Here is a 19,016-nt window from a genome sequence, read left to right on the forward strand (position 1 = left end):
GGCTGAGAGATGCTACTCATTCTTTTAAATGTTGTCTAAGTGGAGAAAAAAAAAAGAAAACCAGCGTTGTACTTTTGTGTGCGAGTGAACTTTTGTGGCTCTGAAGTGCAGCAACACCTGCAGTGATCTAAGAGCCATGTGGACCAGGGCCCATCTTTGCAGTGGTGCTTCTCGATCCAGGTGTTTAACACATCTGTGGGTCTGTTCGGCATCCCACAACCCAGCAGCTCATGCTTTAAACAGCCCCTTCAGGAGGAGGAGGAGGGGGGGGCGTTCCACAATATATAGTGGATCTGAATTTGCCATTTCCCCTTGCCAAGTTTTTCCACAGCGCCGGCCATCTAACGGGAGTGTGCCATCCATTTTCCAAAAAGGCCTCCAACGGTTAATAATTAATAAGCCCAGAAGCCCAATTGATCAGTTAAACAAGTGAGCCGAGTGTAATGAAAACTGGATTGAGATGCGTTTCATTCATCGGTAGTCTCTCGGTGAGGCATTTGAGAAGATCCCAATGAAGGTTTTGAGACATTATGATGAATCTTATGAAACTGAAGCTCAGGGAGCATTAACTCCACATGTTATGAGACAAGAGGAGGAAATGGAAGCTATTTCAACACAGGATGCGACTTTACTTCTATCTTGCTATATAAATTTTTTTTAAAGGTCACTTTTTTTTATTGCTTTCAACCAAACGACTAATTCTTCAAATCGACATTCACCATCTAACTTACCTTGGTTTGCTAGTGTTGAGCGTAGCATGCCACTTTTGGACCAGTTCTTGATCTGCCCATCTTCTCCAGCTAATATGGATGTCGATATTGACAGAAAAAGAAATGAATGACATATTTTACAGTCTTCAATTTGACCACCACCATGACATTATATTAGGCTGGTTATATTTAAAGGAAGTTAGCTGTACCTGTGATGAGAGCAGTTCCATCATGGTTCCATCTGCCTGCGAGAACAGCTCCTTTGTGAGCCTCAATGCTCTTCTCGATGCGTCCCGACTTGGAAACGAGGTGGAACTTTCCTGCAGAGACGGCGGGGAAATGTCTCTGTTGAGGTTGGGTGCACACATTCTCTACTCAAGATAGCATGCAGGAAGAAATTAAATAGGTACATTTTTTAGCAATTCCATAAGCAACAGTGTCGTATGTTACTTCAAATGAAAACAACTGATTTTATTTATTTTTTACTAGAATTTCTATGGTTAATTGTTTCTGAAACGCACTGTAGTATAGTTTCAAGGCTTTATAAATACATAAAAACTTTGCAGTTAAATTATTATTAGCAAGACTTTGTGGACAAGAATGACCATTTTCCAAAACATCAAGATAAATGTGCTAAGTTGAGAGTAACTGCAAATCACGATTTGATATTTCAACACTTTAATCACTTATTGGTTCAACTATCTTGAAAATAAAAGTGTCAATATAACAAGGGCAAAAAATGAAAGCTGCAACAGTGAATAAAAGCTGAGTTTTCATGACTCACTGGTCTGCCAGAGAAAATTGCTGCCTCAGTTTGGGGGGTGTGCTTATGCAACCCTACACTGTTATTAGTATTCTGACCACATGTTGCCTGACATAATAGTACATCCACATTCTGTGCGTTTGTTTCTAATGCAGCCTGAAGACAGGCAGCACTTGTTAAGTCGTTTTACAGAAAGGGTCAATACAGAATTAGCACTGAAAGCAAAAATAAAAACCATAGGACATGTACAACCATATTAGCAAGTCATCCTCAATTGAGGCGTTCTGGGTTTGAATTTCACTTCAGTTTTCCTTGCTTGTGTGGGTTTTCTCTAAATTGTCCTTGCGTGTGTGAATGTGAGATGGAATTGCCTGTCTATCGATATGTGAACTGTGACTGGAAACCAGTACAAGCTGCACACTTCCAATCACCCAGTTTGCTGGGATAGTCTCATGCAAATCTGTGAACCTGAAGGCTAGTGCTATATAGCAAAAAAAAATGAATGTCTAGAGAATACAAGTAAAAGACTTGCCATCAGTGCTGGTTAGCACAAAAATCTCAGCCGACGTCTGCTTCTTGCCACCAACTGTCTTCGGAAACCAGTGCAGGTCAATGGGGTAGAAGTCCTCTGGCAATTTGACCACCAGACTGGTCTCGCTGGTCAAAAGGTTCCACCTGAGGATCTGGTGGTCTTCACTGCAGGAGTACAACTCATCGGCTGTGGTCCAGCCAAGGCAGCTCACTAATTCTCTATGTGAGGCTACTATTAAGGGAAATGCTGAAATCACATCCGTAGAGCAAACAAATGCAAACACCAATGCAAAGCAACAATCGGGAAAAAAAAGGATATGTTTAGGTTCCTTCAGTAGAGATGTTTTCAATCGCATTGTAGACGTTTGTGTCGTTATTCCTTGTGAAACTAGACAAGGAAGCAGACATTTAGTGACAGCATGTTAGCTGTCACGGCAGGATCACACCGAGCACACGATTATTGGTTTAACATCAGAAAATGAATAAAGTAGGGAAAAGGGTGAGGTAGTTGCTGCCGTGAATTTGCGGTGTTGACAGTGAACTACAGCGGCGTTGTTGCTACGTTACCTGACTCTGTTGCGAATATCGAATCCTCTTATGTTGGCGGAGTCTCGGCTGTGACGTGATGCTAACGTTAGCTCGGTCTTCCGTTTAAATTGGCCATCGTTCTATCATTAAAATACGTGAACGGGGGCAGCAGTCTTTCCCCGAGTCACGTGAAATCCACGAAAAAAAAGTTGTGCGGGAAAGTAGTCGAGTTGGCTGACTCAGTTTGCTATCGCAGGTATCTGGTGGCCATTAAACTGGGTCACAGCTTCTCGCGGTGAAATCTCGCGAGAGTTCACGGTCACTTCCTTGACAACGGATATTTCGAAATACATGATACTGTAGTGGCACATAATCGTGTTATTTATCTAAAATATAAGCATATAAATTATGATCAAAAAGATAAAACGCACGTAAGTTAACAAAATCTAACAATATGGGATGTCAAAATGACCGGTGTTGATGTTTTGCTCACGTAACGAAGCGAATGTTTACAACGTAAACGAAGTTAAAGTTTTTTTTAAAAAAGACAACAAAATGGGGGAAAATGGGCAACAATGTACAGTTGTAGGTTTTAAACTGCATGGGCGTTTCGATCTTTGTTGACGAACGCTTCTGGTTTGCGGAGGGAGTGCGAGGCAGAGTTGGCTTCGTCCCCTTTTTTGAATTTTTTTCCTTTGCCCTTTGAACGGTCCATGGTGCCTTGCGTCAGTTTATAACGCATGTGGTTCGACAGCGCAGTTTAGGCGCCATTTACAAGTTGGACTTCTGCTTGTCGACGAGCCGCTCGACATGTTACCGATTTGAATTTTATGGATTATTTTTCGCCCATTTTTGATCCGCCACTATTTTTCCCAAGCAACATTTGAACCAGGGAAGCGACTTTTGACAAAGATTTTGCCGAAGGTACACGAAGAAGCCCGCGAAAAATAACTTCGTCACAGGGTTCCGTCTATTTGCTGAAATGCGTCAATTCAAAATCGGATTTTTCAACCACCCAACAACACGTTTATAATCTAATATCAAAAGCGCAAATGCGTAATGTTAACCGAGACGACTTTTGTAGCCCGACGCTATAACGCTCACAAAGCGGTTTTTTTTTTTACGTTTAGAAACTCATCTTAAAAGCAACACGGCAGTTTCCAGCTTACTCATGTCAATACAGTTAATGCGTGTGTAACTACTTATGAATACGCGATACTTCGAGTCAGTTAGCTTGTAAAAAAAAAAAAAACAATAAATCGAAATGTAACTTTTAAGGCGACTTGTAAATAACACCAAAAAAAGCATTTTCAAAATCGCGGCTGATAATACTGCTACCGCACCATTCTTCTAAATAATCGTGTAGTGGCTCAAAGTTTGCCGCGTTGCTATTTTTACAATCGCCGAGGCACCAAACAGTAAATGTAGCGACGTGAAAATATAGTTACGTGGCAAAAAAAAAAAAGACGCATCCTCAGACACTCGACTAGTTTGTATTTTCCGGGGGTAGGGGGGGGGGGGGGGGTCATATCGCTGTTACTGGGGGTTCCTTATTTAACCAGTTTGCGTAATTTTAAAATAATCGCAACTTTATTACTCGTTTTTGAGGTTGTACAGACTTGTGAGTGGGGCGTCCAATTTGTGAAGTGGAGGGGGGGAGGCAGTTTGAGCGTGCATAAAAAAGTTTAAAAAAATAATAATCGTCAGCTAGGACATACTTGCAGTAATATTGCTATTTTCGTAAGAAAATGCGCTTCGACTATTACCTAGTTTTCACTGCTACACCACAGAAGCAAGGAATTAAAATTGTTAGATTGGCAAATTTATGAACTAAAACTGACCCTATTAGGCTACCTTTACAAACAGGTTGGGAAAAAAGTCCCAAAGTGAATGTTGGCCATCACAAGACTTGGAGGAAAAAAAAAACAGGAAGATTGACAGGCTCCAAACCCACTCACCGATATGCCTCTGCCTTTTTTTTTTTCTTGTAAACCAGTGACCCCCCCCTACACCCCCCTCCCTCAGACTTCAAATCATGCCATCTAAAAGTGTAAAGAGCTCCACCGCGGCCGCCGCCTCCAAGTCAGTAGGAGGAAAGGGGTCGCAGCCTCGGGATGACTCCGAGGACGAGCTGGACGTAACCCCCCGAGGAAGCCGCTCCGATGGCCAGGGACAGGAGGCACCAGTACCGACGCCGACAACTGGCAAGTAACAAAGGCTTGCTTTTTTTTTTTTTTTTTTTCCGCGTGTGTATGCGTGTCTCAATCCCAAAACAAGTTGTCTTCACTCCGTTGCGTTTGTGGCCCATTAGTGGAGCATCATTATTTTTTTTCCCCCCTACTCCCGACTTTAGTTAATAGAATAGCTGCTTTTGTCCGTTTTGGTGCGCCGGTAATCAATATTAGTATAATCATTTGAGGCGTCGAGTGTTCAAGCTTGACTGGTAAATTTATTCCTATTCTTACGTGTTGGTAGTTGATAGCGCGAGGGGCGTATGTTTGTTATTCTGTCATTAATGTGTGATTGTAGTTTGTGGATGCGACACTCCTAGCTAGTTTGGGCAGGTCGTTTGGGGGGGGGGGGGGGGACTTTGCTGTGTTGGAAACAAAACAAGAGTTTGCCCCCCCCCCCCGCCCCCTCCCGATTTTGAGCCACTCTGTCATGAACAAGAAGAAAAAAAACTGAGAGGAGCGTTGTAGTCTGTATAACTTGTTTGTTTTTTGGTGCTCCTCCACCCCTCCCCCACCTGAAAGCGCTCCCTCGCGCACACAGTTGCAGAGTGGGGGGGAAATAAAAGTTGTACTTTTTTTTTTTTTTTGCCTGTGCCACAGATCCGCCTGTCGGGGAGGCGGCCGAGGCGGTTGATAGTCGCCCTTTGGAGGAGATTCTCGGTAGCATCCCTCCACCCCCGCCCCCAGCCATGACCAATGAGCCAGGCGCTCCTCGCCTCATGATAACGCATTTAGTCAATCGCAACTTCAAGTCGTACGCAGGCGAGCAGATTCTGGGGCCCTTTCACAAGGTACGACCCCCCCCCCCCCCTCCCCTTCAAAGCACACACACACACACACAAGCACACGTCTAATTCAGCCCTGCATGACACATGCTGTTTTGTTTTGAACGTTGTGTTGACATTTGGGGGCACGGTGCATATCTTTTGTAATGCAAATGTTCATGTAATGGCAGACTCCAAAGTTACAGAGAATGTTCTGCATCATTTTTTTGCTGTATTTCTTCAAAAAAAAATTGAAACTGGGGAGAATGATAGGAAATGTGCCCTTTTAATTTAGTTCGTGCATCTTTGAAGTTATTCTGACTTAAAGGATGTGTGGATTTTCACCAATTGTTTTTTCCATGATTTCGGACGATTTTGTAAATATATGTAAGGATAAAAATATCCTGGCTACACTCCCCTCTAAAACACACACAATACACACTCATGGTCATCATGTGGTGTGGACTGTACAAATGTTAAAAAAAATAGTTGAAACATTTACAGTGCTTTCTATTTAATATGATTATTTTTTCTACATTTATTTTTAACCCTTTCCTGTTCCGCAGCGCTTTTCCTGCATCATTGGTCCGAATGGAAGTGGCAAGTCCAATGTGATCGACTCCATGCTATTTGTGTTTGGATACAGAGCTCAAAAGATCCGATCGAAAAAGCTGTCGGTGCTTATCCACAGTTCTGATCAGCACAAAGATGTGCAAAGCTGTACCGTGGAGGTGCATTTTCAAAAGATTATTGATAAGGTATAAATCTATCCAATTATTCCTTATGTTGCTGGTACAATACACTCACTACCCTTCCATAATTTGGAGCCCAAAGTGGATCAATTGGTTCAAAAAAAATTCTGCTTGTATTTAATTTGAATTTTAAAGCAATTTCTTACACAAATGACTGAACCTGGACGCATATCAGTCAGGGAAGTGACATTTACCACCCACACACAGTCACACACACCATTGATACGGTGCTAGAGCCTTCCTATTATTTATTTTATTTTATTTTTCTGAAATTCAACTGCTGTTAAATTGTTAGCATTGGCAAATACAACCTTTTTTCAATTAAAAAGTAATTACATTTCACAAGATTTCAAACAGGGACAGTAAGAGCAAGAATTAGCTTATAGCTGGTGTAATATTTAGTCTCTGACAGGGGAGTGTAAATTTTTGCTGGAGCCAAATTTCTCAGTTTTGTTTTCTCAACACAAAGTGAAATAAAATAATTTTCTATGTAGGAAATGTTGTTTAATGCTTAAATCTGATCATTTGCTTTTTCAGAGTTTTTTTTTTCTTTAAATGTTGGTGTACACAACTCAACTCTCTGGGCTCTGACGTGAAGTTTTTCAGTTAGATTAAAATAAAATCATTATTACAACAGTTTTTGTATTGTTCTAGATGTATATATTGTAGTGATGATTTTAAATGAATTCCACTTGAGTCTATCTGTATTAGCTCTGGTGTGAGCATTGTGCATGCAACTTTTGTCAGTTGTCTTTTGTGTAAGTGAATCTATGCTAACATTTTTTTAATTTTTCTTTTTTAATTTTCACTCGCCCAAGAATGACTTTTGATGTGCTGAGCTGCCTGATTCTCTCCTGAGCTGTCGTGCCCTAAACTGCTGTGTGTCTTCTGCCCCTCCCCCCCTCCCCTCTCTGAGTCAGGAAGGAGATGACTACGAAGTCATCCCCAACAGCAAGTTCTATGTTTCCAGGAGTGCCAACAAGGACAATTCTTCGGCCTACTATATCAATGGCAAAAAAGCCATGTTCAGAGAAGTGGGCGCTTTGCTACGAAGCCACGGCATCGACTTGGACCATAATAGATTTCTCATCCTACAGGTAACCTGCCATTTATTCCCTTTTAGTAAACCAGATTTTTTTTTTTTTTTTTTTTTTAATCCTGGCTAGCCTGTGACATTACACTCTGTGCGGGATTTCCTGCTTGTACAGTCTGTTAAATGTTTGACTGCTGCTTTTGTCTGTGGACTGGACCTGTTGCTATCACAAAGAAGGCCTTAGAATGCTCTAGCAGCGCATCATGGTTTGATACATTGTGCAGAAAGTGCGAACCATTATTTGCTGCTTTAGAATTTTAAGGAAATGCAATTTTAAATAAATGAGGATATTATTTGATTTTTTTTCTGTGGGTGGAGTTTAGGTGAATCAAAAGGGGGCGGTGACATTTCTCATCCTGTACCTGTCATGCTTTAGCAGCACGTAAATATTGGCGTGATAGATGAGCCCCAGTATTAGCAGTGCTGCTTCAGTGTGGCTGGAACAAACATCTGCCATCAGCAATTGATTTTCCTTTTTAATTTCTATCTATGGACTGTATGTCCTGGCTTTTTTTTTTTCCCTTTTCTTTTTAATACCAGATTTATTTATTTCATTTTTTTAAAAATATGTCAAACGGAGTTTGAAGGAGTTTGCCGGTCACACTTGCGCTGCTGTGATTGTGTTACACGTGTGTGCCAAGCATTATTACTGATTAACTCGAGGCTCACCGGGGTGATGCTTCGTGTCAGAGGAACACCAAATGGCCGATTTCAATGTGCTGTCTCTGGAATTCTAATTGTTTTACACGCTGCACTAGTTTGGTGAACATTTCTCTCTTTTTTTTTTTTTTTTTTTATCCTTCGGTGTGCCTTTGTGGTTTGCTGGTTGCTTACAAGTGTCTCACTTCCCCCTTGTGTGTGTGTGTGCGTGTGTGTGTGTGTGTGTGTATTCATGATGACTCTTACTGTCCTTGAATGTTAGATTTTCAGCTCTGCCTGTAACATGGCTGCATGGCTATGGGAAGAGGATTAGGCTTGTTCTCCAAGGTCACTTTTCCAGGCCTCTGGCTAAGGGGAAGCTGTCTATTTCGTGCACTGGTCAGAGCAGAATGACATGGGGGATTTTTCGCTTCTGCTGGCCTGTTTTTATTTATTTATTTTTATCCTTAAAAGTTACATGTGAGCTGAGAGAAACTCGCAACTCTTTAGACACACAGAAAGAGCCATTAGGTTTTTTTACATCATCTAGATTGATTTTGTGTTTAGCTCGAAAATGATCTTACCCAAGGCTGTCTTTCATCAAATGAACACAATTTAACATGTAATCAGACATCTTAGACTCGAGAAAAATGTTCCTGACACGGTTCCGGGAGATTGAAGAAGCTAGAATTAATTTACACAAGATTCGATAGGACCTTTGTTTCACATTGGACATGTTGTTGATACGATTTTTTCATTTTTTACTTGGAACAAAAAATACTAATTATAATCGTATTTCCGGGTTTTTTTTTTTAGCCAAGTGTATTGCAATAAAGTGTTCTTAGCATCACTAGACAGGGAAAAATACATTTTGCTCCCAGTCCATAAGTGTATAAATAAGCATTTTATATGTGACAAAATAATATTAAATTGTTTTAGACAATAATTCTATTTTCTAGTATTTAATTTAATTGTATAAGTGATCATTTTGCCTGGACTCACCTTCTCAGATGTGTTTTCTTTGCCTGGGGCTCAGGGTGAGGTGGAGCAAATTGCCATGATGAAGCCCAAAGGTCAGACGGAGCATGACGAGGGAATGCTGGAGTACCTGGAGGACATTATCGGCTCGTGTCGCCTCAAGGAGCCCATCCAAACGCTGGCCCGCAGAATTGAACTGCTTAATGAACAGAGAGGAGAGAAGGTCATTTATCCTCATTCATTCGTCTCTGTCCCAGCATTAGCTGGTTTGACTTTGAGATGAACGTGTGATCCTGTCTGTGTGTTTTATGTGAAGTCTTGACAGAGAAGACAAGCTGTGATATATATATATTTTTTTTACTTCACCAGTTACTGCAGTGCCAAAACGATCAGACATGTACAATAAAGCAAAACCTCCAAAGTTGAATACCTTCAAAATTTAAACAGTTTGGATCTGGGTGGAAAAAAACACACGCAAAAAAAAAAGATAAGAATAAAATTGTGCCACTACAGAGGGTACCGGGGAGGTAAAAAGCACAGGTGTAATGATAACCATAGAACCAGAAATGCAACTTACTGTGACATGTAAAGATGTTCAGTACACATGATAATGCAATAAATTAAATATCAGTAGCATCAACCTAAAAAAAAAAAATTCCCCCAATCAACTCTTATAAATTCCAGCAATACCTGCAGCACATAAAGCCACGAGGTGACACAATCACTCTGCCAGCACCTTATTTATGTGTCAAGAGTGAGTAGTTTGACTTGAATTTTTTTTATATACTAGTAGGAGAGTTAAAAGTTGACTTTGAAAATGTCTGCACAAAGTAAGGTGGCACTGTGAGTCTGATTTAGTTCATGCAACGTTTCCTGTGGCAAGGAAAATGTTGACTCTCGAACACAATCACACACAACGGATTGTGTTAACCCCTTCCAGTTCCGCTGTGTTATTTTGTAAATATGCCGGCTAAGGCCAATGCACGTGATCCGTGGCTTGATATTCTCGTTCACCGCCCCTAGCTCAACCGAGTCAAGCTGGTGGAGAAGGAGAAAAATGCTCTGGAAGGAGAAAAGAACAAAGCTGTGGAGTTTCTCACTTTGGAAAATGACATCTTCAAACTCAAGAGTCGCCTTTATCAATATAATGTGTAAGTACGCCAGCATTTATGCTGTTTGTGTTCTGTGCAAAGTTCAACAAATGAACATATGAGCCAGGAAAAACAAAATGGAAGAATGTAATTGTTGATTTTTTTTTATCATCATCCTGATATCTGTTCCTGTTCATTAGTCATGATCTCCAAAAGCATGTGGTAGCCAAAGAGCAGGAAAAGCAGAAGATCTTGGAGGACAACAAGGAACTGACAGAAAAAACTGCCAAGATATCGCAAGAGATGGAGAAAATGAATCAAGAGCTGAAAAATGTGGAGAAGTAAGACCCTTTTTGTCTCTTTGTTGCTCTTTCATCAAAGTCTGTTTTGGCTTGTTCTCGAGGGTGAAACTTGTGGTTCCACGTCTGTACAATTTTATCTACTTAAAAATGATCTTATAAAATCTGGAAATATTCATATGGAGTTACCACTATTTACTAGAGCTGCTATTTCCTTTTAAAATTGTATTGGGAGGAGGGGGGGGAAAAGAAATACTGGTATTTTTGCCCAGTTCAAACAATGTTCCTCCACCAGGAAACAGAACAAGATCAACAAGTACATTGAGACCCAGAAGGAGACGTTCACCCAGCTGGACTTGCAGGATGTCGAAGTGCGCGAGAAGATCAAACACTCCAAAAGCAAGAAGAGCAAGTTGCAGAAGCAGCTGGAGAAGGATAAAGAAAAGGTGTGTACACCTTTTTGAAAATTTCATTCAGCTCTCGTGTGATTCGGAAGGAGGGCTGGAATGATATCACCCACCGCAAGTGAGCAACTTTCATGTTTACTGGAGAAATCCAACAAAAGAACCAGATTTACACCATGAGTCAAGCAGCAGTACGGTGTTGTTTTTTTTGTTTTTTGTCCTCAGGCCAGCAAGCAGTAAGGGCACCCTGACAATTTCCTGCTTACGGGAACACAAATTATTGTAATCATTGTAATATTCTGAAATTAAACGCACGTGACTAAGAAGAAAAATACATAATGAACTATAATTGTATGTCTTAGTATCCTCTTTAAAAACCCACTTTTTTTTCCTTTTCAGAAAATTAATGATTTAATAAATTCAGAGTGAGTTTTGCATAGCTTCAATTTCCCTGCCGTTAAAAAGAAAATAGTTTCATTCCGTGAAAAATGCAAAAACATGGTTCATGTACAGTAATATAAAAAAAAGGGCCCTCAGTGTAAACTAATTGCTACATGGGTTCCTGTTAAACATCCCCGCTCCATAAAAATGTAACATCTATATGCTGAGAGCCTGCTTTAATTCGTCATATTTTTTCCTTAAACTGTGGAGTTCTTGTACAAACAACATAAAACCGTTTCACGCTGTAAATCACATTTTAAAAGCAGCAAGAAGTAGCTCACCTAAAGTATCCACTAGGGGGCTGTGAAGTGCCAGACAAGTGGATTCATGTGCACGGTGTCATGGAGCAACACACACACATAAGAACACTGACGACCACGCTGTTCAGATTAGTGTCATATTGTTTACATCCGGAATTTGTAGTGCATTTATCGTGGCGGTGCAGTGGAGATGTGTTGATTTGAGGGGTAAAGGCAGGCAGACCCCCTCAGGGGAACAGTGTTTTGCTACACGCAAGTCAACTATGGCCTGGCTTGTGTTACACTCGCTGATGGCCACTTTTTTTTTTTTTTTTTAGCTGGAAGAGGTGCGCGGCGTACCCGCCAATAGCGAAAAGGCCATCGCGGAGGCGACCGCTCGCAAGGAAGAGCTGGAGAAGCAGAAGGGGAAAGAGGAGGAGAAACTCAAGGAGGTGATGGAGAGTCTAAAAGAAGAGACGAGCGGCTTGCAACAGGACAAAGAGGTATGGATGAACCGAATTCCAGACCCACATGCCATGGGTTTAAATTTGTCATATGAAGAGATCATATACATTAAAAAATAAAATACCCCAATGTGATAAATTCCTATGCCGTTCTTGCTCTTGTCAGACCAAAGAGAAAGAGCTGATGGAGCTGAGCAAAGCTGTGAACGAGACGCGCTCTCGCATGGACCTGGCCCAGTCGGAGCTCGACATCTACCTGAGCCGCCACAACACTGCCGTGACGCAGCTCAACTCCGCCAAACAGACTCTCCAGACCACCACGGACACGCTACGGGAGCGCCGCGCCGCCATTAAAGAACTGGAAGTCAACATACCGCAGCGGGAGAAAGAACTCAAGAAGGTGAACTAAACGTCACAAGCTACGTTGGGACCGAAAGTCATTACGGAGTGGCTGTTTTCCTCTCCAGGATGAGGGAGAGCTGGAGCGGTTGACGAAGATGGATAACGAAACCCGTCAGGTTGTGAGGGAAATGAGGCAGAAGGTGGACGAGGCCAAGAGCTCTCTGTCCTCCAATCGCAGTCGAGGGAAGGTCCTGGACGCTCTCATGCAGCAGAAGAGGAGTGGCAGAATTCCCGGTATCCTCGGAAGGCTGGTAAGGAGTCCCTTTTTTTTTTTTTTTGGTCCTTTAACGATTTGATATATAGCCACTTGGAGCTTTGGGGTGCACTGGAGTGCCCTCCACAAAGACACATTGTTTCAGCATTTACAGGGTGTCTGCGGATCCTTATAAAGTCTTAAATGAGATGTTTCAAAATGAAGGCTCTAATTATCCTTGAAAATGACATGTAATCCTTGAAGCCTCTATTCAAAGGTCATAAAAATCCCACAGATGCAAAAAAAAAACCTAAACAAAAAAACAGCTTTGTCGGCTACATCCAGCCATTTGTTTTTCTATAGCGCTTGTCGTCATTAGGGTGAGCTGTAGCCTGTCCCCCATTTGTTTTTAGTCGCTCATTGATTGCGGTTGATATCCGCAGGGAGACCTGGGAGCCATCGACGCAAAGTACGACGTGGCCATTTCCTCCAGTTGCGGGGCTCTGGATCACATTTTGGTGGACACCATCGACACGGCTCAGAAATGTGTCACGTTTCTCAAAGAGCAGAACATCGGCGTGGCCACCTTCATTGGTCTCGACAAGGTACGTGTGCTCGAGCGCTCAACCGCCGCTCCTCGTTCTGACCTCATTTGTCCCCTCAGATGAAAGTGTGGGAAAAGAACATGGGCAAGATCCATACCCCGGAGGATTGCCCACGTCTCTTTGACATGGTCAGAGTGAATGACCCCAGCGTGCGCCCGGCCTTTTATTTCGCCCTGAGGGACACCCTGGTGGCCCAGGACATGGAGCAGGCCACGAGGATGGCCTTCAAGAAAGACAAGCGCTGGAGAGTGGTCACCCTCAAGGGCCAGATCATCGAGATGGCCGGTGGGTGGCCTGCTCTTTCTCTCCCAATCTCCTACTGGCCATGTTCCTGATGGCGTCCTTCTTCCTGTTTCCCTACAGGAACAATGACTGGAGGAGGCAGAGTAATGAAGGGCAGGATGGGCTCCTCTCTCAACACTGAGGTCTCCCAGGTGGAGGTATGCGCAAAGTACCAAAAGCCATGACACAGCTCTGAACTTGGTCAAGGTCTACTGCAGAACCTGACGGCATGATGCGCTTGTCCGTAGATCGACCGCATGGAATCCAAGCTGAATGAGAACGTGACAAAGCTGCAGGACTGCCAAGAGAAGAAGCTGCAGCTGGAGGAGAACGTCCAGCGTCTCCGCACTCAGCTCCGCGACATGAAAAACACGCTGGAAAAATACACCAACAGCATGACCGTACGTAGCAAAATCCTCTTGAGCGAACTTTGCCGTCACTGTCGCCTCCAACAAGTTGTCACTCTTGATGTCCTCCAGAGTCTGGCGGACCAGGAGAGCCACCTCAAGAAGCAGATGAAGGAACTGGAGGCCAATGTGCTTGCAGCTGCACCGGACAAGACCAAACAGAAGCAGATGGAGAAGAGTCTGGAGGCCTTCAAGAAAGGTGCCACTTAACCTCTTAAGCTCACTTTTGCAACATTCCCTTCAAGTATCTGACAAAACATCACCATGATGTTTTCCAGACTTCGAAGCAGCGTCCAGTAAAGCTGGGAAGGTGGAAAACGAGGTGAAGAGGCTCCACAACCTGATTGTGGATATCAACAGCCACAAGCTGAAGGCTCAGCAGGACAAGCTGGACAACATCAACAAGGGTCTGGACGAATGCTCCTCTACCATCACCAAGGCCAAAGTCGCCATCAAGACGGCAGACCGGTGAGCTTTAGTTCTCTGCGCTTGAGATCGCTGACCACACCGCCGTCAGCTTCACGTTGACCACACTGTCTTCAGCAACTTGAAGAAGTGCGAGGACAGCGTGACCCGCGTGGAAGAGGAGTTGAAGGACAACCAGACGTCTTTAGCAGCATTCACGGAGCAACTCAAGAAACTGGAGGAAGAGGCGGGAGAGGTCATGAAAGCTTGTCAAGAAGCTGAGGTCAGAGCATATCCTATCTGAAGGCTCAAATTGAGGCAGAGCCATTCTGATTTGTATTTTATATACAGGGAAAACACTTGGAACTTATGGGAGATATAAAGTTTAGTAAATCCCCTTGTTCTCCAGGCGGCGCTCCCTGAAGTGCAGGAGCACTACCAGACAGTGGCCAAGGAGATTAATGTCCTGCAGCAGCAGGAGCACGCCCTGCAGGAGGAGTCGCTGAGTGTGCGGCTGCGCGTGGAGCAGATGGAGGCCGCCGTCAGCGAACACAAGAACAAGATCGAGCACTGGCAGAAGAAGGTGGGCGCCGCCTAAGGCACTAGCGTTTTGTGCTAACATGCTAACAGCCGTTGACATCCACAGGCCTCCAAGCTCTCCCTGCACACCGTGGAGGGGACGCCGGACGAGGAGCTGCCCGTCCTCACGGCCGAGCAGCTCGACGACATCTCTGACCCAAACGTCATGGTCAACAAGATGATCACCTTGGAGACCAAGTGTGCTCAGATGAAGCCCAACCTGGGTGCCATCACAGAGTACAAGAAGAAGGTAGGAGCAAGAAAGTGAAACGCTCATTTGTCCCAACAGCAAAGGGGGGCATCGGTACCAACATCACACTCTTATTTAGCATCTGCACTACACAAATTGCTCTATGATTAATTGCTTGACCCACTAATTTGGGACGACACCTGCAGGAGGAACAGTACCTGATGCGCGTGGCCCAGCTGGACGAGATCACCAACCAGCGGGACAATTTCAAGCGCAGCTACGAGGACCTGCGCAAGCAACGCCTCAGCGAGTTCATGGGCGGCTTCAACATGATCACCAACAAGCTGAAGGAGAACTACCAAATGCTGACGCTGGGGGGCGATGCTGAGCTGGAGCTGGTGGACAGTCTGGACCCCTTCTCAGAAGGCATCATGTTCAGGTAAGTGTCCACGTTGTGTTTCGGTGTCAGCCCCTCCACTGATGCCCGACTTTTATCGCGCAGCGTGCGTCCGCCGAAAAAGAGCTGGAAAAAGATATTCAACTTGTCGGGAGGAGAGAAGACCCTCAGCTCCCTGGCACTGGTGTTCGCACTGCACCACTACAAGCCCACGCCCCTCTACTTCATGGACGAGATCGACGCCGCGCTGGATTTTAAGAACGTCTCCATCGTGGCGAGTTACATCTACGTGAGTACCAAGCCGAGCGTCCTTTAAGCAGCCTTGCCAACACGACATTCAGCACTGACCAATTTTCATCTCCCCCCCGCAGGAGCAAACCAAGAATGCTCAGTTCATCATCATCTCACTGAGGAATAATATGTTCGAGATTGCCGACCGCCTCATCGGCATCTATAAGACGCACAATACCACCAAGAGCGTCGGGATAAACCCCAAGACAATCGTGTTCCGAGAACATGACGCTATCACCGCCTAGGAAGTCTCTCACTTCAAGCGCCACTTCCCTGTCTCGTCACTTGTCATACACAATGCTGCTATTTTTTTTAAGACTTGTTTAATAAAGATTTACATTTTAATCACAACTCTTTAGTTCTCAGGGTCTGATTTCAAATCTCCGCAAGGCTTTGCGAACTAAACACTTCCTGCTTCCACAAGAAGACATCCAACAAGTGCACAACTCCTTCCCACCAATGGTGCAACTTTCGTGCCCGCAAACACAGAAAATCAAAAATACACCAATGCAAACTAGAATAATTTAAACAAAAAACTGATGCAAGATTTCCGTGAACTACAAAAACAAACATGCAACCGTAGTGAAGATAAGCAGTACGGTTGGATGTTTGAGCTACGTATAAAAAAACTTTATTGTACAACATTTAAAAGTTAGCATTTTGCTACATAACAGAAAGCGGTTCCCAGGTCAGGCCATGACGTCAGACTTGTAAAGAAGGCAGTCAACTCCTGTGAGAAGATTTCTGACATTGAAAAAATGTGACAGCTCCATTTTACTACAAGCTCCTGTACCACAGTGAATTCCATTCCTGCCCAGTCCCAGACGGGCATGAAGAGCTCTCCTATCAGGTCTCGGCTTGACTGAAAAACGCCGAGCCAGCACAGTGATGCCACCACTAGCAAAAGTGCCAACAACGGCAAAAGCAGTTTGACTCGTAGCCAGGAGGACTCCCGCTTCGGTCCGCCATGAACCTCGGCTGCCGCCCCGCGGCATTGCGTGCAGCAGCAAACCTTGGGGATCGGCGCCTCGTCCAGACTACCAAGAGTGACGGCGGCCCAGTGCCGACGCAGGTAGTCGGCGGCTCGGGGTGCGACCGAGAGGTTGAGGGCGGACGGCAGACTGGCGCCGGTGAAGTTGGCCACTCGCTCCCTGAACATGTGAACCTTCTCCAGGAAGACCAAAGGAGAGTCCTCCTCCTCAATGGACGCCGCAAAGGAGACCAGGTCCAGCTGCTCTTCCTGGAGCAAACCAACACCAACTGTCACCGCCTTTTCCCTCATTTGTCCACTCAGGGGTTCACCAAAAATAAATAAAGTGGCCACATTTCCAAGGGAACCACATACAGTGAGGGAGTCCTCGGTTTACAGTCCCGACTTGGGACGTTAAGAGATTATGAAAATAATGAAATAGTTTCAACAGTGCCAGAATAAAACATCCCATGGCACAGAAGGTTTCTGCTGTACTTGTTTTCATGCAACTATTTACTGCAATTAGGTTGGGGATTTAAAAAAAAAAAAAAAAAAGGGGGGGGGGGGCACAACAAGTTATGCACAAGCTACGACTTGGGCAGTTTTGACTTAATGTCTCTTTTAAATATCAAAACAGTTGCCATTTAAGTTGATAATCAATTTGTTGACGACTAATCAAATGTCACACCGTTAATGCAAAGAGACCTCTGAAGAAAGGGTACACACCTGTAGTTCCTTGACTCTGTGGATGAGTGGGTCATAGGCCCGTGACACTTCATCCAAGCTTTTGTCCAGAACCTCCAGGTAGGCTTGTCGCTTCCTGAGCAGCACCATCTCCAGCGTGTGGAAAAACTCCGTGACTTCTTGTCTGTCCTGCCTGAGCACAGCCTCGCAGCGGGCTTTTTCCTGCTCCAGCTGCTCGCACAGCTCACATACCTAAACACACGCAAAAAATGAATAGTGACAACCCGAGTCCCAAGGTTTCAAGAACAGCACGTTGAACACATGGTCGCAAAAATAACTAATTCAGGTTGCACTCACCTGTGACCATTTGTGCTCAGAGAGTCGTGCCAGAAGGAGTGAAGGAGTCCGCTTTTCTCTGGCGAACGCCGCTTGCAGGTCGTCGATGGTGTGGCTCTGGTGCTGGCCCACAGTCAGACACAGGCCGCAGATGAGCTTACGGTCTTGGACACAGTACATATTGAGGGGCTGCCTCGGGTGGTCTGGACACAAAGGGGGTCTGGGCCCGCTGTCCCCTTGGTACTAAAACAGACAGACACAAGTCCATTAAAACTGCTGGAGGGTCATTCAGGGGATCTTCCCTACCTTCTCGATAATGGCGCGCAAGGACACGTTGGCAGGCAGCGCGTCCACGCCCGCCATGGGCAGCTCCACCATGCTGCGGCAGTTGGGGCACTTGAGCGGCTGGCGCAGCGGGCGCCAGATGGAATAGTTGTGCGAGGCGTGGAGCAGGCTGTCCAGGCAGCCCCGGCAGAAGGTGTGCGAGCAGGGCAGCACCCGTGGGTCAGAGAAGAGCGAGTAACACACCGAGCAAGTCAGGTCTTCCTCCAGGTTGTCCATGCTGGACACTGACGGGGAAGTGGCGACAAGATGGAGGAAAAACAGCCACAACATTAGCTACAAAATGGAATCACATCCAATATAATTGCCGATGAAAATAAATTGGACTCGTTCGTTGTCCAGCTTTTTATTTTTAATTGATCATGAGCGAGTTTATTGCACTTCAAGGCTATGTTTGGAACATTAGAAGGAGAAAAACCCACGTTTCGTTATTGCACAGTACATGTTGAATAATAATCGTAAAGTGACCGTAGTTTGTCGATATTGTCAGTTTTGGTCAAGACAAATTAAATGTCTTAAATGGGACGTTTCACGCCACAGACCAAGGCGTAATTGGATACAGCTGGGAAGTTTGACAGTCAGCTTGTCACCACGACCTTTTTGTTGTATTTTGGGTTCGGCTCCCGTCCATTTGTCAAGCACGCAGTAGACCCTGAACTTTAGCTGCTAGCAATTTAACTCACATTCTCATCGTTATTTACATACCTTTGGCTCAAATGTTCGGTGTTTGCTTTCCAAAAATCTCTCTTCCGTTTCCCGTTGGCTTCTCGTTTCGTTTTAGAAAAAGCGAAAATGCCCTTTCAGTTAAATGCTATTTAGTTCTAGTTTGGGAATTTTTACGTTACAGCTACATTCGGTTGAAAAGTCATGTTACATACAGGTCCACATCGTCCAGGAATTAGAGCGGTGCTGATAATGTCTCAAACATTTCATGACAGAAAACGCAGCATGTGTTGACGTTTGAAAAAAAAAAAATATCCGTAACCGGAAATACGTCATCTTCCAA

General features: G+C 44.4%; 3 protein-coding genes across 5 annotated transcripts in view; 1 reads left to right on the top strand and 2 right to left on the bottom strand.

The window, feature by feature from the left end:
- ift80 (intraflagellar transport 80 homolog (Chlamydomonas)) overlaps positions 1-9,157 on the bottom strand; it is a 27,519-nt gene extending 18,362 nt beyond the window's left edge. Inside the window, exons 1-5 of one of the 3 annotated variants that reach the window (XM_088380653.1) lie at positions 9,014-9,157; positions 2,321-2,392; positions 2,006-2,224; positions 920-1,030; positions 732-800 (exon numbers count right to left, since the gene is read on the bottom strand). In XM_088380653.1, the coding sequence (XP_088236779.1) occupies positions 732-800; positions 920-1,030; positions 2,006-2,224; positions 2,321-2,360 (439 nt within the window). In that variant the 5' untranslated portion in view covers positions 2,361-2,392; positions 9,014-9,157. Of the gene's footprint in view, positions 1-731; positions 801-919; positions 1,031-2,005; positions 2,225-2,320; positions 2,544-2,571; positions 2,848-9,013 lie in introns of those variants that run through there. The other 2 variants (XM_088380651.1, XM_088380652.1) reach the window with 2 other exon arrangements.
- smc4 (structural maintenance of chromosomes 4) lies at positions 2,981-16,029 on the top strand. Its single transcript, XM_088380650.1, has 24 exons — positions 2,981-3,456; positions 4,529-4,736; positions 5,364-5,554; positions 6,094-6,285; positions 7,200-7,376; positions 9,048-9,212; positions 10,013-10,140; positions 10,281-10,421; positions 10,675-10,825; positions 11,802-11,966; positions 12,094-12,327; positions 12,395-12,580; positions 12,966-13,127; positions 13,187-13,412; positions 13,491-13,567; positions 13,658-13,810; positions 13,889-14,015; positions 14,095-14,284; positions 14,360-14,504; positions 14,631-14,804; positions 14,868-15,050; positions 15,197-15,429; positions 15,493-15,676; positions 15,759-16,029. Exons 2-24 carry the CDS (start codon positions 4,568-4,570, stop codon positions 15,921-15,923), a joined length of 3,918 nt encoding a protein of 1,305 aa, XP_088236776.1. The 5' UTR covers positions 2,981-3,456; positions 4,529-4,567; the 3' UTR covers positions 15,924-16,029.
- A 196-nt stretch (positions 16,030-16,225) lies between these two features.
- On the bottom strand, positions 16,226-19,003 carry trim59 (tripartite motif containing 59). Its single transcript, XM_088380659.1, has 5 exons — positions 18,716-19,003; positions 17,975-18,237; positions 17,690-17,911; positions 17,375-17,584; positions 16,226-16,918 (listed from the first exon to the last, which is right to left on the bottom strand). The coding sequence occupies exons 2-5, from the start codon at positions 18,227-18,229 to the stop codon at positions 16,331-16,333; spliced, it is 1,275 nt and encodes a 424-aa protein (XP_088236785.1). The 5' UTR covers positions 18,230-18,237; positions 18,716-19,003; the 3' UTR covers positions 16,226-16,330.
- Between the last annotated feature and the right edge of the window lie 13 nt (positions 19,004-19,016).

The sequence above is a fragment of the Syngnathus floridae genome, chromosome 7 (genome assembly GCF_059516105.1).
Source record: "Syngnathus floridae isolate MCC-2025c chromosome 7, RoL_Sflo_1.0, whole genome shotgun sequence".
NCBI classification, from domain to species: domain Eukaryota; kingdom Metazoa; phylum Chordata; class Actinopteri; order Syngnathiformes; family Syngnathidae; genus Syngnathus; species Syngnathus floridae.

What these genes read in the sequence shown, in the direction of transcription:
- smc4 (XM_088380650.1), top strand. Translation starts at nt 4,568, where the DNA reads ATGCCATCTAAAAGTGTAAAGAGCTCCACCGCGGCCGCCGCCTCCAAG. An exon ending in TTCTGGGGCCCTTTCACAAG is followed by an intron (nt 5,555 to 6,093) that starts GTACGACCCCCC and finishes CCTGTTCCGCAG; the next exon opens with CGCTTTTCCTGCATCATTGG. An exon ending in GCTTGCAACAGGACAAAGAG is followed by an intron (nt 11,967 to 12,093) that starts GTATGGATGAAC and finishes TGCTCTTGTCAG; the next exon opens with ACCAAAGAGAAAGAGCTGAT.
- trim59 (XM_088380659.1), bottom strand. Translation starts at nt 18,229, where the DNA reads ATGGACAACCTGGAGGAAGACCTGACTTGCTCGGTGTGTTACTCGCTC. An exon ending in TGCGCGCCATTATCGAGAAG is followed by an intron (nt 17,912 to 17,974) that starts GTAGGGAAGATC and finishes TGTCTGTTTTAG; the next exon opens with TACCAAGGGGACAGCGGGCC. An exon ending in CTGAGCACAAATGGTCACAG is followed by an intron (nt 17,585 to 17,689) that starts GTGAGTGCAACC and finishes GCGTGTGTTTAG; the next exon opens with GTATGTGAGCTGTGCGAGCA.